The sequence below is a fragment of the Nannospalax galili genome, unplaced genomic scaffold (assembly GCF_000622305.1).
Source record: "Nannospalax galili isolate Female #2095 unplaced genomic scaffold, S.galili_v1.0 scaffold149, whole genome shotgun sequence".
NCBI lineage: Eukaryota > Metazoa > Chordata > Mammalia > Rodentia > Spalacidae > Nannospalax > Nannospalax galili.
The window spans coordinates 1,421,473-1,438,404 of record NW_008359763.1 but is presented as its reverse complement, the minus strand read 5'-3'; the positions used below and the strand labels follow the sequence as shown (position 1 = coordinate 1,438,404).

The window sequence follows — 16,932 nt, the reverse complement described above, 5'->3', positions numbered from 1 at the left end:
GAACTCATGAGTGGCACTGTAAACATAGACAAATACACATGGCTGGAGAGGTCACAGATCCCAGAGAAAACCCTATCTCTGTCATATCTCTGGACAAATGAAATTTCTTACTGTGTGCTAAATAAAGACCCTTTCATTTTCTGACAAGTATACCACACACCACTCATCAAAGAAGCTTCTTTTTGCAACAGATGGAGGCGATTACAGAGTTCCACAACTGGTCACACACAGGGAATATATGTCTGAGAGATGCCCAGCCCTAAATGACGCATCTACAGAGGAACCTCTACATGTAAGGCTCATGGAACATAGCGAAACGGGGATAGAGAGAATGCTAACACATCCTCCAACTCTCACCAGTGAAGCTTTCTCATACAACAGAGTGCAGAGCACACAGAAGGTCACAACTGACTGAGGTTTAGAGACTAAGACTGCAGAGCGCATGTTCCTGGACAGGATTCTTATATTAACCCTCACCCACCCATGACTCAGGGACCATCGCGGAAGGCGGGGCAGAAAGATCGTAAGGGCCAGGGTTGGTGCACGAATGTAAGGACACAAGGCTTTCAGGCCACTGGGAACTTGCACCAATGGTGACAGCATGCACAAGACCCAGGCCGACTCAATCAGATAAAAGCCCAGCACAGAATGAGGAAAATGGAGAGCAGTCCCCAAACCTAGCCTAGGAAGTACTGGCAACTGATTACTGCTGGGCGAGGGGGAGTAGGTCGTCTTTCAAGGGAGGGACTCTAGACAGGCTGACAAGACCCCAGTAGATGAACTTGCACTGAAGGACACCTGGGTGCAAATGCTTGACCAGAAAGGACTTAACATATATGACAGAATGCATGCAATCTGGTGGGGGGACATGGAGGGTGCAGATGGGGGAGGGGGTCTAAATTTGATTAAGGTCTGTTATATGAAACACACAAAAATGCAGTAAAATATTTTTAAAGATTAAAAAAAAAGAATACATCAAGCAGGCATCGTTGCCAGTGTGGACAGGGCCCGAGTTTCACTTCTCAGTACCACATGTACACAAAAGACAGTGGAACTCTACAAATATATTCACAATTACAATAAATATCATGTTAATTATCCTAGTAAGAGAATCCGAGAATGGAATTTTTAATAAAAAGTTTTACTGTGAAATAAAAAAACTGTTTTATAGTGACATATTTGTTAGTAATTTTAAAAAGTTTTTTTTAAAAATTTATTATTTAATAACCACATAATTAGTAGAACCATTTCATTACAACAGCATTGACATAGTCAATAACCGTTTCCAGAGCAAAGATGCATCTCTTTCAAAATTGGCTGTAAATTTTTAGGTTTGCAGTTGTGAATTAATACAGTTATACGTTATTGAACTCAGTATAAACCCTATAAGACATAAAATTGAATGAGGTTTTAACCTTTAAAAAAAGATCTACATTTCATTTTAAAATATGGTTTCATACAGAAAATTTTTTTAGAAAAAGTACTGTTTTTTGATGTTTTGTACTGAAATGTTCATTATTTTCTAAATACGAAACACGAACAAACCCTTGTTCAAGGCTGTGCTCATCTTTTCCATTAAGGCTCCATCAGTATAATTCTGAACAACTGTGTAATCTGTCTGTATAATTCTATGCTAAGCTTATCCCATTTTCTAGGAACATAATTCATGTTTGGAAATAGTGATAAAATTATCACTTAAAGTATTTAGAACCTTTTTATGGTTTTTAAAAAAATCTTGTTGCATTTGTTAGAATTTCCAAGGAAATATAAACTAGTAGTTCTGATAAAAGACACTCTAGAGCTACTGGACAGTAGCTTGAAATGTGGGAGGATGAGAGAGTGGATGGCTGGAGTGATGGCCTGATGAAGGGGAAGGAGGAGGGATGGAGATGTACCAGGGAGCAGAGCGCCAAGGCCTTTTGGCATCAAGCTGCTCAGAAATTATGAGAAAACGGACTTCACACGTCATCACATCTCTTTCAACGCCTAGGTAGGTGACATGGTTGGCCTTGGTTGTCAACCTGACACACTTGGGAAGAAGAACCTCAACTGGGGAATTTCCTCTATCAGACTGACCTGTGGCCATGTCTGTGGGGCAGCCTCTGGACTGCGGAGATGTGGGAGGGCCCAGCCCACTGTAGGAGCTGTCCCCCTCCCCACGGCAGGAGGCACTGGTTGCACTGTTTTATCAAGGTAACAGAGAAGCTAGCGAGGACGCAGGAAAAAGTGACTCGATTTTGAAATAAATCAGAAAGAATGCACGACGTAACACATATCCTGGAGCATCTCCATGTGAATAACTACGGAAATAACCAAGACTTCAGAGCACCGTGGATCCATTCACCAAGGTCTAAGGAAGTGTGGTTACGGTGTACGTACATCTTATTTCTCATGCATTCCTGTACCTGTTCTGGGGTCTTGTTGGAGAAGATCATGGCTGAGCCTCCTTCTTCTTCGTCGGGATAGTCAGGAAATGTGCCAGTCAGATTCCTGCAGAAAGAAAGAAAGCAAATTAAGAGACAAGCCTCTCGGTTAGAGATCCCACTTGCCAACTTGCATAGCTTTCTGTTAGTGAGTGATAGTTCTTCAGGGTGGAGCCCCTATGGTTGAGGCTGTGCAGGAAGCCTGTGGAGCAGAGGCACCCAGGCACGGAAGCAGGCTCCCTGCTTCTAGGGGCTTGTTGGTCTGGGGTGAGCCTCTCTCTTATACAGCCTGTGGAGCAGAGGCACCCAGGCACGGAAGCAGGCTCCCTGCTTCTAGGGACTTGTTGGTCTGGGGTGAGCCTACTGCCTTTTTTCCTTTTAATACCGAGATGGTCTGTGGCTTAGTTTCAGCAAAGACAGAAGCACAAATCATTTCTTCCTGTTTAAAATTTAGGATAAACACAGGATTTTGAAACTAAACAGACGGGTGGAGTCTAGCAAGTGCATGCTTTGGGTTTTAGGAAGTCTGAGGCCCCGTGTACGATAGGGTCTGAACAGCAGTTCCTTTTGTAGCCACGTAAGTTCTTACATGGAGAAAACAGACAGGGAATTTAGTGTGAAGCATTTAGAAGGGAGACATGGTTAATATTTCTAAGAGAAACTCACTTTGATTAAGTGTTACAGTTATTCTACATGTAGGAAAAGTAGACTGACTGCCAACTTAGAGCCTTTAGTTCCCAAAGTGGAGAGTGTAATGCTTGGAGGAGACCACTCTGTTTAACAGTGCTTCTCAAACTTTTGCCTTAAGGTGCTGTCTGCACTCAGTTCTTGAAGATCTCCAAGGGCTTTTGTTCATGTGAGTTACTGCTGTTGGTACTCACTGGATTAGATATTAAAACTTAGAAGACTCTAAAATACTTATTTTTTAATTCACTTAAAAGAACAAACCCGTCATGTGGTGGCATAAATATCATTTTTATGAACACTAAATGTATTTCCCAAAGCCAAAAATGTAATCTTTTCTGAGACTGTTTAGTGACTGGCTTAAGGGAAGTGTTCTTAGATGCTCGGCTCTGCGTCCCCACTCCAATCTGCTAGAATACGTTATTTTGGTTGAAACTCAGGGAGAAAATCTGGCCGCACACACTCGTGTAAGCGTGAAAGGGAGGGTGTTTTGACAGCCGTTTAGGTACCTGTGAATGCTCTGCTGTGAGTCTGTTTTGGTTGAAACTCAGGGAGAAAATCTGGCCGCACACACTCGTGTAAGCGTAGAGGGAGGGTGTTTTGACAGCCTTTTAGGTACCTGTGAATGCTCTGCTGTGAGTCTATGTTACAACTCGATGAGAAACGCTTTCTGTGGCTACTTGTGACGAGAACCATGCTAACAAAGGGGCTGCCTCTCCCAGCCGCTTTACAACACGGGTCTGTCTGCACACTGATGGGCCTTTAACCACGAGCTTGCAGACACCAGGCCTTGCTCATTCAGAGAGGACGGTCCACTGGGTTCTGTAGATCTTCCCAGTGCGTTCCATCGCACGGTGTGATGGTTCATACTGATTGTCAATTTAACAGGCTCTAGAATCACCTAGGACACAACCCTCTGGGTTGTCTGAGAGTTTCCAGGCTAGTAGCTGAGGTGGGAAAACACACCCTAAATGTGGGAGTCACCATCCCACGGGCTGGGATCTGGAACCGCATAAAAAAGAGAAAATGAGCTGAGCACCAGCACTGTCTCTGCTTCCTGACTGACTGCAGAGGCAATGTGACCAGCCACCTCATCTTCCTGCCCCCCAACCTCCTGCCATGATGGACTGCACCCTCAAACAGTGCGGAGCCCAAACAAACTTCCTTCCGTCGCTGTTGTCACGTGTTTCATCACAGCAGAAGAGTAGCTAATCCACGTGGGAATCACGTTTCACGTGGGAAATTACATGTGGGAAATAGCATTTCATGTAGGAAATCACCCCCTAGGTGCTTTAACCCCAGTCACAGCAGACTATCCTAAGCACACTGCCTGTGGATTCCAGGCTCCATGGGTGGTGACTGTATGTAACCAGGTTTCCAAGAGACAAAGAAGCTTCCGCCATCCCAGGCTTGGGGCAGAGGAGGAGGATGCATGCCATGGGGGAAGAGGGTCAGAGGCATCCAGTTCCACCAAACAGATACTTTGGTTTCCACCATTAATCAAAAGCCCTTCGTCCTGACACCGTGTAATTTGGGGTCCTCAGTTCCTTCTGGGAGGCCCCAGGAGGGCGTCACCTGCAGTTACAGCTGGCTGTCAGGCCCCAGCTGTTCGTGCCAGAAATACTGTGGGAGCCCAAATAACATTTGCTGTTGTCTCCTCCAGATTATCAGTGTCTCCCCTGGAGCTCTGTACCCACAGAAGCCGAACCCAAAGCCTTAAATACTGGAGTGTTCAGGACCCGGCTCAGGACAATATAAACCAACAATACCAAATATGTTCATCTGCCCATTAAAAGAAGCAAAACACAATTATTAAAACAAATATACTTACTATCATTTTGCAAAAATGCTATGAAATTTTAAAATTAAATCTTACAATGAAAATTGATATAGTCCAAAATTAAGAGTCACTTATTCAAAATGAGTTCATGTAAATTTGGAATTTTTAAAAATATAAGTCTCTAAATTTGTTACGAGTCCTAAAAACATTCAAGTTCTACAATATGAAAATAAAGTTAACATGACGGATTTCTCGCAAAAGGAGGTTGTTGGAGTCTTGTGAGTGGTGTGGTGAGAAGATGCTAGAAGGCTCAGTCCAAACATGTCCATGGCTTTTACCCAAGACCTGTCTACACCAGGCGATGCCTGGACCTGAGACAGAAGAACAAACTGTGTAACAGGATTTGAGAGCTGAGTCCGGGGAGCCTCGCCAAGAATGTGAACACTCCCTGGGCTCAGACTCCCCTCGTGGGTGTCACTACCTTCAGCAAACGTGATTCCCACGTGGATTAGCTACTTTTCTGCTGTGATGAAACACCTGACAACAGCAACGGAAGGAAGGAGGTTTGTTTGGGCTCCACACTGTTTGTTTGAGGGCGCACGGTTTGAGGGTTCCGGATCCCAGCCCATGGGATGGTGACTCCCACATTTACGGTGTGTTTTCCCACCTCAGCTACTAGCTTGGAAACCCTCAGACAACCCAGAGGGTTCTGTCCTAGGTGATTCTAGGTGCTTCATTCTAGGTGGGGGTTCATTTAGACAATGGAATCATAAAATGATGCCCCTGCACTCAGGCACCCCATCTATCTAGGGAGCTGTCATCTTCCTGAGTCCAGTCCTCCTTCAGATCCCCTTCTGTCCCCTGACTAAGGCCTTGGCTTTGCTCCATTGGGCTCTGGATTTCTCATGGGCCACTCACCTCAGGTCCTTTCTTCCTTTAGCCCTCCTTCCGTCCTCCTTCCGTTCCCTCCTCAGATGCCTCTCTGTGAGTCCCGCAGTCCCTCACATCTGACCTTCTTGGACTCACTCACTGTCCTAGTTTGCTTTTCAATTGCTGTGACCAAACACTCTGACCAGTACCAACTTGGGGAGGAAAGGGTTTATTTATCTTACATCTCCCAGGTCACAGTTCATCAGGGAGCCCAAGGTAGGAACTCAGGGCAGGAACCTGGAGGCAGGAGCTGGAGCACAGGCCATAGAGGAACACGGCTTACTGGCTTACTCCCCTGGCCCCTCCTCAGCATGCTTTCTTGTGAAAAATAGGCCCACCTGCCCAGGGGTGGCACCGCCCATAGTGGGCTGAGCCCTCCCGCATCACTCAACATCAACAAGATGCCCCACAGACATGGCCACAGGCCAGTCCAATAGAGGAAATTCTCAATTGAGGTTCCCTCAATCCAGGTGTGTCAAGTTGACACTAAAGCATCCAGCACACTCACCTTCCCCAGTTCTCACCCCTTTAAGTCAGCTGGGAGAGTCGTCCACAGTCAGTGCTCATTTAAGATCGTCCTCACAGGTGTGGAAGGGTGGGCTGTGCCCCTGACTAAGGCACTTATGGCAAAGTCCTAATCCGCAGCACCCAGGATATAGTCTTGTTGGAAAGAGCGTCCTTGAAGCTGTTGGTTAAGACGAGGCTCCATTTCACAGCCCTCAGAAGGAATCAAATGCCAACACACTGGCCTTCCGGCCCAGAACCCAGACAAGACATTCCTGCTATTGGGCCATCCAGGCTTAGACAGTAGTTATGATGGCCCAGTAGCCTGGGACATGGCTTTCAGCCTAGCCTGGCCGAAAGCTGCTGCCTTCTCAAGGGTAGTTCATCATGATGCTGTCTTGCTGTCCAAGGACAGAACCCTCTTTCTGGAAAGGCTATCTTGCCTCAGCTCCCAGAGCTTGCATTCACCTGGCTTTCTCATGTCCTGCCGGGCACCCTCCTCTGTCTTCCACAGAGACACTTAGCTTGTTCATGGGGTACAGAGCCGGGGCACCCTGCTGTCCTTCTTGGTAGGGCTGCTATGCGTGCTCTCCTTCCCACACTGAGCCAAGTGGCCCAGTCTCTGCTCGGTTCTTCTAGGCCTCTCCCAGGGCTCAGTCTTAGAGCTCCTGCTCTCTGCTTGTCCAGCCTCTCACCAGTGGTCTCACCCGGGTTCACGGCTTAAAGCAACACCCATGTGCTCAGCTCTTTAGCCCTGTGTCCGGTTCTCATTTCTCCCTGGCTGCAGACCCAGATCCAGATGCTCACCCAACATCTGGAAGCATTCTCACCATGCTGGCCCTGGAACTCTGATCCCTCCCATCACAGAGAGTGGAAACTTTGTTCCCGTCAGTCCAGGGAGCACACCCTGGTGGTGTCCTCAGTCTATCCCATTGTTCCACCTTCCCGGTGGAAGTCGCCTTGAGGGTGACTGTCTCACAGCACTGCATTGGGCCCAGGATCCTGCTCCTCGGCACCTGCTCACAGAACAGTTGGTCTCCTGTTCCTTAGGTCCTACCCAGACAGCAGGCGAGTGATCCATTTTTTTAAAAACGAGTCACATTGTGCTGATTCTTTGCTCAGAGGCCACCGACTCTCCAAGTGAAACTTTTGCTTATATAATTAGGTTAAGCTAACACCTGGTTGCCTCAGAGCAATGAATACTTGTGCCTTTGCCATTCTTTTTTAATATTTTATTTATTATTTGTATTTTATGTGTATGAGTATATGACCTGCATGTGTATAAGTGCGCTCGTGTCCTGCAATGCCCATGGAGGACAGAAGAGGACATCAGGTCCCTTGGAACAGGAGTTAAGGGTGGTTGTTAGCTGCTCAGTGTGGGTGCTGGGAATTGAACTCAGGTCCTCCACAAGAATAGCCAGTGCTCTTAACCCTGAGCCATCTCTCCAGCCCCAGCCTTTGTCCTGGTTTGGACAAGAAGTTACAGGGTTTGCACAGTGAAGTGGGATTGTGTGGTGTTGCCCATCCCCTCTTGAACCCTGTCTCCTGCCACTTCCCTCCTGTGTGGCTGGTTCTAGCTGCTCTGACATCCTGTTTTCCACCCTCTGGAAAAACGCACCAAGCGGCCGATTCCTCCACTTGCTTTAAGTCTGCGCAAACATCATAGTAGCAGATGGGTTCTGCTTTGTGAAACAAATTGACCAAACAGAACAATTTTCTTCTTATTTGGCAACCAAAGGCCTGGTAGAGGCACGTGTCTTTGGGGTAGAGAAGGAGGGATGTTAAATTGTTTGAGGATGATAATCTCAGTTTCTCTTTGCAGTCTGGAAAATACTTTAATAGAAGCAAGGATCTTTTTTTTTTTTTTATTTCAAAGAAACCAATAGCACATCGTCTGCACAGTTCTAAAGTGTTCAAAAGCGTTCAGTGTGCTGAGTGTGCATAATAATTATCTAAATTACAACTTTCCCTCAATTGCAATTCCAAAGCTATGATTATCTTTAAACTTGCGTGATCTTGCCGACTTTCAGTAGAATGCCATTCTAGAATACTGCCCCTTCTCCCCTCCCCACCCAGCTTCCATTCACCCTCAAATTGCTGCATCAGGCAAGGCCAGAACAGGCTCTTCAACTGGGCATCCAAGTGGAGCAAGCAATGGAGAAAATGGACCTCGCCACATGGTCAGGTGGGAAACAGCCAGAGCCACCTGCACAGGGCGATCAGTTCACCCTGACTACAGGACAGAGAGAGAAGTGGAGAGGAGGCCACAGTCCAGGAGCAGAGCATTTGAGGCACGTGCTGCCTCAGCGAAACAGACGCTGGATGTTTACGGACTCTTTGCCAACAGTCTCCCAGAGGGACAAGCTGGAGCAGATCACAGGGCTAACATCTTTTAAGCAAGAAGTGAACTTTTGGGAACAGTGTTTAATTTTTTGTACGTGTACATCTATGTGCATGTCCACCGCTAACATCTTTTAAGCAAGAAGTGAACTTTTGGGAACAGTGTTTAATTTTTGTGTACGTGTACATCTATGTGCATGTCCACCTGTGTGCGTGTGTGTGCGTGTGTGTTGCTTGTGAGACCAGACAACAAATTTAGGTAGTGTTGTGTGTGTGCTTGGTACTGTTCCTCAGGCTCCTTACTGGCTTGAGACTCATCAAGTAAGTGAGATTGGTTAGCTAGTGAGTTTCAGGGTCCACTTGTCTCTGCCCCCCCAGGACTGGGATTACAAGTGTGCCACCACACCTATTCTATAAAAATTATTTTATTTATTCTTTGAAAATTTCATGCATGTATGCAACATATTTTATCTCATCCATACGTCACTACCTACCTCCACCTCACTAACCCATCTCCTTCCCAACTTTATGTGTCCTTTTAAAGATTATTTTTAATGGCCCCCCCAGTCTAATTCTGGTTGACCACATGTAAATGGGTGTGAGGCCATCTGCTGGGGCACAGACAACCAACCTATCAGCAGCCGTATCCTCAAAGAAAATGCTGGAATTTTGACAGGATGTTCTGTGTGGGTCTTGCACAGACAACTATGGCTGCTGTTTAAGAGCACAGGGGGCAGAGGAAGAAACTCCCGTGCGCTTGTGTCTGCAGGGGCTCAGGGACAAGTGCTCAGATATAGGTGATGGGTCTGCCTCCTGGGCTAGGCTGAGACAACTATGGCTGCTGTTTAAGAGCACAGGGGGCAGAGGAAGAAACTCCCATGCGCTTGTGTCTGCAGGGGCTCAGGGACAAGTGCTCAGATATAGGTGACGGGTCTGCCCCCTGGGCTAGGCTACAGGGTGGGATGGACCAAGGCTGTTAAGCTTTTTGGAGCTACTTCAGTATTGATTTCCTCACTGTAGCAAAGAAGAATACGTCAAGTGAAATAAATAGCAAATTAATTTATAACAGCAAAACTGACATGTTGAGTTTTTTCCACTTATGTCTTAGAGTTTTTGAAAAATATTAATTATTTTTATCTTATGTGTATGAACGTAAGTGCACCTGTGTTGTGCAATGCCCACGGAGGCCAGAAGAGAGCATTGGATTCCTCTGGAACTGTAGTTACGGATGGTGGTTAGCTACCGTGTGGGTGCTGGGAACAGAACCTGGGTTCTCTGCAAGTGCAGTCAGTGCTCTTAACCTCTGAGCTATCTCTCCAGCCCCTGTCTTAGCATTTTCGAGATGGTTATTACATACACCTCATAATTTTTGCAGTGGAATTTGTTCAATTTATTTAAAAATATTTATATTTCTAGAGGGAGAAAACTGTGGCATTTCTTTGAGGGAATTAAATTCTCTACCCTGCTTTCTGTTACCAGTCAGCCAGAACAATCTAGTTACTGCAACTGAATTTTTAAATTAGTGTTAGTTTTTAAACTTCATTTATCAGAGATCCCTTCCTGTCAGCTCCCGGGCTAAGGGCTCTGCCTCCCTCATCTGGGCTCGCACTCTGATCAGTGCGGCCCAGCTCCCTTATTTTTCTTTATGACGCACTTTGGAACATGCATCATTTATTCTTCCTCGTTTTTAGCTTATTTTAATCCTAATGACTTTAATAATTATATTTCAAGTTCAATAAATACTCCTGTTGGGATTTTAATTGAAATTGTATTATCCCTATAAATCACCTGGGGTGGATCTTTCCACTCAGCCAGAAGCAGGGTCCGTGTCTCTGTCTCAAGGGACATTTGTTCCCTTTGACATTCACAGACTGCCCACGTTCTCCTGTGGCCCCATGCTCACCGGACACACCTAGTCCACCAGTACTGAACAATACAGTTCCCCAATGTCCGTAAGACATCTGTTCCTGTCGTTTCCGTTTCGTAGCATCACACCCACGCTCACTCATATTATGGTGCCAATTATGATTAGGGGCAAAGGACAGGCACCCTAAGAGGTGCTTCCCCATTAAACGAATAGCTTCTTGATTTCATCCATCCATTCCTCTGTCTACTTGTTCATATGCTCACTGCGTGTGTGTGCTACGTGCCAGATGGTGCTCCTGGCCCTGAGAAAAAGCAGAGGGAATAGGCCATAACTTTTCTTTACAGAGCTTACATTACAGAGCTTAAACTAAATTTCATTACCATCTATTACCTTTTCTCCCTGTGTTACAGATTTTTAAAATAAGGAGTGGGTATTTAACTTGGTCAAATGCTTTTTCTACATGAGCAGAAGTGACCACATGGTTTTCATGACTGCACATAATGTTCAGTGACCCTGTCATGTAACATAAAGTCTATGTGTTGTGGGGAATAAACACTTGCGCTCTAATTTTACATAGCTTGGAAATGTAAAAGCGCTTTTTGAAATAGCTGAATGAATGGAAGTTCTTTCAGTCCTGCAGAGTCAGAGCTCAGTAGCAAGAGCCCAACCTACTCCCTGCCCCTGCCTCACAGCCCCCAGAAAGAACAAGACACCAGGAACAAGTCTGTGAGTGGAAAACCATGGGTGGCTCTCCCTGTGTTAGTGTTCCTGGGTAGGAGGAAGGGGATCACAGTGCCTCTGACAAGGAAGGGCCCACTGTGTGTGTGTGTGCGTGTGTGTGTGTGTGTGACCAGGATGGACCCTAGGGCCGTGTATATATTGGGATGTACAGAGTTATCACTGCACTATATCCCCAAATTTTGTTAGAAATTTTTTTTAAATTTTGAGACTGGGTCTTGCCAAGTTGCCCAAGTTGTCCTTGAACTCACTCTCTAGCCCAGGCAGGCCTCTGATTCTCCTGCCTCAGCCTCCCAGGTAGCTGGGATTATGGGTCTGTGCCACCAGACCCAAGATCTGCTTTAGGATTTTAAAGGATGATTCTGGAGCCAGGTATGATGATACATTCTTACAGCACTCAGGAGGCTTAGGCAGAAGGATCACCGTCATTTGAAGCCAGCCTGGGCTACATAGTGAGAACCAGGCCAGCCGGGACCACATGGTGACATCCTGTCTCAATCACCTTCCTTGCCTAAATAAAACAAAGGATGGTTCTGGATCCCTAAAGCAACCAAATGTAAGACTACAAGGCCTCTTGGGAGCACACCACAGTACATTTCCTTCCCTGAATATGGGCAGGCCTGCTACCTGCTTCCCACCTAGCAGAACACAGCCAGGGTGGTGAGAGGTCCCTTGGGGATCCCTTCTATGAAAATGAACTTCCATCTTGCTTGCAGAACCCCCTGCCCCTTGCTGGTTCTGATAAAGGCCCCTGTATACAAGGAGGCTTTCTAGTATGAAGAATCTCCAGCTGACTGCCAGTGGTGAGCCACAGAGAACTCAGCACTACTGATAACAGAGATCCAAAGTAAGTGTGTGTGTGTGTGTGTGTGTGTGTGTGTGTGTGTGTGTGTAGCATGCTGGGTAACACCTGAGCACCTGAGTACAGACGGTGGGACCCTGAGTTCAGGACCCAGTGGCTCCTAGCTCCTAAGCCACTGACACTGCGATCCTGCCTGTTGTCAGAAGTGGCTGCATCTGTGGTCTCATGTCAGCCAGCCAAGGAAAAGAGGGCAAGGAATTTGGAAAGCAGGCAGACTGGGACATGGAAGGCAGAGTGCATGGGCCTTGGGCTGGGGGGGGTCGGGGTGACTTCAAGGATCTGGGCCTGGGAGACTTGAAAATGGGTTTTCTGCAGTGGCTGGGCCATGCTGCGGTGAAGCAGGTTGGGGGTGAGAGCAGGTTGCCATTCATCCATGGAGTTAAGCTCGCCAAGCATTCTGAGGGAGAGGATTCGCATCTGAGAGCCAACAGACCAGGTGGACTCAAAGCCCTGAGGCTGGGGAGACAACTCAGTTGCTTTGGAAGTATAAGGATCTGAATCAGACCCCAAGAACCCATGTAAAAAGTTGTGGTGAGGTTCACTTGTAGTCCTAGAACTGGGGAGGCAGAGATGGTGGATCTCGGGGCTCACTGGCCAGCCAGCCTTGTCTACTTGGTGAGCGCCAGGTCCCAGTGAGAGACACTGTCTCAAAAACCAAGGTGGGAGTGGGTGGGAGAGCAGGCTCCGTGGTTAGCAGCATCGGCTGTTCCTGCAGAGGGCCCTGGTTTGGTTCCCAGAACCACGTGGGGGAAACGACCATCCGTAACTCTAGTTCCAGAAGATCTGAGGCTCTCTTCTGGCCTCCTCAGGCATTACACAACAAGACTGCACTTACATGCAGACAAAACAGTCATATACATAAAAAAAGAAAGAATCTTAAAAAACTTAAATAAAAAAACAAGGAGGGAAACATTCTTGAAGAATGACACCCAAGACTGACTTCTGGCCTCCACACACATACACTCTCGAAAGAAATCTCTGGATGAGATGGGGGGGGGGGCAGGAAAGATGGGGGGGGGACTTGGCCAGCAGCCTGTGGCACAGAGAGAAAGGGTTAGGGTGGATCCTGCAGGGATCGGTGCTTCTGCTGTGCAAGTCCCGTCTGCGGATCGTTCTCCTGCCCTTCCAGGTGCCGTACAGCCACTCACACGTCCTAACCAAAATCAGGCCCAGGGACAACAGACTGTTGTACAAAGTTGATGATGCCATGAACATTGCAGAGATGATGTCACGTCACATGCCTGGTCACCCAGAAAAGAGCCCTGTTCTCATCCTCAAGAACAGCAGTCTCTACCTGGACTGTTGATCCTCTCCTACAGATGGAACAGTGCTGTGACCAAGCACCCTAGTGTCACTCCAACTGTGTATGATTTGGGTTTGGGATGGCTTGGTTTAGTAGATTTGAAAGAGTTACAGAATGTTCTCTCCATTGTAACTTGGAGTACTATTTAGGTTGGTTAACTGTCTCTTTACTGAGACAAAATGCCTGACAACAGCAATTCAGGAAGGCTCATGGTTTGAGGGTACACAGCCATCATGTGTGGAGGCAGGAGATGAAGCAGCTGCTCACACTGTCTGCAGTCAGGAAGCAGAGAGAGAGACATTTTCTCCAGTCCAGGATGTCAGCCTGTGGAATGGTGCCATCTGTATTTGGGGTGGGTTTTCCACCTAAATTAACGTAATGTAGAAACTCTCCCACAGACATGCCCAGAGGTTTGTTTCCATGGTTATTTTAACTCTTAAGTTGAGAATTTAGATAAAACAGCACAGATTATTGTCTTTATTGTCCTGGGCATGTTTTCAAATGAGTAACCTTAGTGAGTCTGGCCCAGGTGAGGTCAAACAGAGTGACTCTGATCCTGTAGGCTCAGCCTCCACCACTGATTCTCCCCGTCCCCCGCCCCCTGGCTCCTAGGTGGTGCTGGATTGAATGACCAAGTGAAGCACACTGCCCAGAAAGATGCCAGTAAGCAGGGCTTGAAATAAAGCTTCACTCCAGATCATCAAGTAGTGGGGAGGCTTGGTATATGATGAAAACAGGATTTTACTGGAAATGAGGAAAGTTGGGGTGGCTGCCACTAGCTACTGGGGTGACAGGATCAAAGTACAAAATCCCCATGAGGTGATTGTTGAGATGGGTCAGAAGGTGAAGTGCCTGGGGTCAAGCCTGGTGACCTGAGTTCAATCCCTGGGACCCACGGGAAGGGGAGAGGAGAGAACAGACTCTACAAAGTTGCCCTCTGTACACACACTACGGCACGTGTGCGCCTTACTACTACTATTACTAATAATAAAATTAAAAAAATCTCCATGGAGACAGGGACCCATCTATGAAATGTGCTGTGAAAAACAGGTTTGTTGTTTTAAAAGTACTTGCCTTGTGCCTGCTGGGCAGTTTTTGTTTTTCTTTTGGGCTCTAGAAATGCCACAGTTTTTATGTGGTAGATGCAGGAGGTATTGCTAACCTCTTACAGACTGTTCAGTGACTAACACTGCCTTTCTCAATAAAAACGCATTCCACACGAACTGCTCTTTTATCTGAGCTGGAGAAGGGAAATGCTCTGGCCTTCTGCTTCTCAGCTAACAAACGAGAGGAACGGTGTGCTTGGTAAAGTTAGGGCCTATTAAAAATTTATGGGTATTGTCAAAAATTCTTGCCCAAATGTGCAAATGGCCAGTCTTAAGCTTGCAGTGATTTAGAAAGCAGAACTACTCAAAAGATAAATTTCCCCCCGAGGCCTGACACTGAGCTTCGACAGGTCTCACCATCTCAGACGCACAGGACAGAGATTTATCTGTGTTTCATCAAGTATGAAAAATATATGGATGGGGGGGTTTCCGGCCAATCCCCCCAGTCTTCCAGCCACCTCCATTAACGTCAGCAGCCCCATAAATTTCTCCCCAAGTTCTAAATGAGCAGCTTGTGCCACTGCACAGAAGCCTCCGAAAGTGTCACTTGCTGCCTATAAATTCACAGACACTCAATAAAGGCAAGGGGCTTCACACTGACTGAGTTACACAGCCTCCTTGAGAGGTCACATGGACACGTTCTCCGAGAAGAGCAGGAGAGCTTGGTGTGCCCAGTCACCCACCAGATCTTGTAGTGCTGGTCAGTAGAGCAGATGGATTCATTGACTTTACGCGTCTGCCTATTAGTTGCTACTAGTCAAGATCAAAGCTTCCTTCTTGACCTGGAAGTATTTTCTTGAATTCTGCCAATGTTTGAATGTGCAAGACTTTCCCAGTCACCTACCCTTAATTTTACCTTTTTATCTCAAATCCTTATTTATGTGGGAAGATTAATCCTTAAGAAAGAGCAGACCCTGTCAGGATGCAAACAAAGGCCTTTGTCATTCAAAGTTATCGTCTTTACCCACAGTGCTCAAAACCCAGCCATTGGCTTCCTTACTGGAAGGAGCTCATCTGTCCTGCCCTTTTCCAACCCACAGACCCAAAATGCTGAGGGAAATGTCGGGGGGGGGGGGGGCGGTGTGTGTGTTGCAAATTAGTGTGCGCGATCAATTCATCTTCAACTCACACTTTGCATGCTGCTTTTGAAATAGGGAGCCTTTTAAAAAAAGAATTAATTTTTACATGTATGAATGTTTTGTCTGCATGTATGTATATGTACCACATGTGTGTGTGTGTGTGTGTGTGTGTGTGTGTGTGTGTGTGTGTCTGTACGATGCCCAAGGAGGTCAGAAAAGGGTCTTGGATCCTCTGGAACTGGAGTTACAGATGATTGTTAGCTGTGATGTGATGCTGGGAAATGACCCCAGGTCCTTTGCAAGAGCAGCCAGTGCTCTTAACTGCTGAGCCATCTCTGCAGCCTCCGAAATAGGGAATGTTTTGTAAGTAGCAAGAGCAAGTTACAGAATAGGGCAGCTTTCTGGTCTAACAGTGAGGTTAAGAGATCCACTCCCCCCTCCCCACGTCTATTAATCGTGAAGATGTGGTGGTTCCTGTCAGAAGCAGTGCTTACCCAAGGCCAGAGGCTAAGACCCCGCCCAACACGAAAGGACCCATGCCATGCTCGGTCACCACCATGGTCAGTTTTGTCAAGAAGGTGGGGGTTGACCAGCCATCCCTCCTCCTGTTACAACCACTGCAGCAAAGATTAGAGCTCTGGGGCCCCTCATTCCTGGCCTAAGACCACTTTTGAATTCTTGGTGGTGTTTGGCCACTCTCTGGAGGTGGAAGTCACATAGAGGACCACAGTGACTGCAGCGGGCAGGTACCATAGTCCTGTGTGACCAGCATCATGGAGACGCTTGCTCTATCCTTACGGTCTGTGGGATAGAGGAGAGGCCAGACAGAGAGTGGAGTTGAGGTCTTCGCCTGGGCGTGCTCATGGGCCTATACGCAGGGGGCTCACTCACTGCATTTACCAAAGAGCCCCAGTGTCTGTCTTTCATCAGGACTTGGTGCCTGGAGCGAGGACTAAGAGATCCCCCGGCTCCTGGGTGTTCTTAATTTGATTTACTGTGACGAGCCACATGAAAATGTGTGATTTCATGCAGGCTGTGCACCTGTCCCCATGACCTTGGAGCACAATGCCTGGACCTTGAGTTCTCGCCTAGCTCTGTGCATGTCCTCGCTCAACCTCGTGTGCATTTTCCGCAAAGGCAATGCCACCCACGTGTTCACAGCTGCATTTGATAATTTACTTTAAGTGTAATTACACAGGAATTCACAATAATGAGCCCCCGACTCTCCTCCCTGACTGTGAACATGCCCCTCTCTTTCTAAAACTTGTTTTTCCGTGTTCCCTGTGGAAAATGTGGGACACAGAGTAAAAGAACAA

General features: G+C 47.0%; 1 protein-coding gene across 1 annotated transcript in view; it reads right to left on the bottom strand.

Moving 5' to 3' along the window:
* The window catches only part of Iqca1 (IQ motif containing with AAA domain 1), a 180,864-nt gene that overhangs the window by 103,701 nt on the left and 60,231 nt on the right, over positions 1 to 16,932 (bottom strand). The window contains exon 7 of the mRNA XM_029558967.1: positions 2,406 to 2,490. Within this exon, the coding sequence (XP_029414827.1) occupies positions 2,406 to 2,490 (85 nt within the window). The remainder of the gene's footprint in view (positions 1 to 2,405; positions 2,491 to 16,932) is intronic.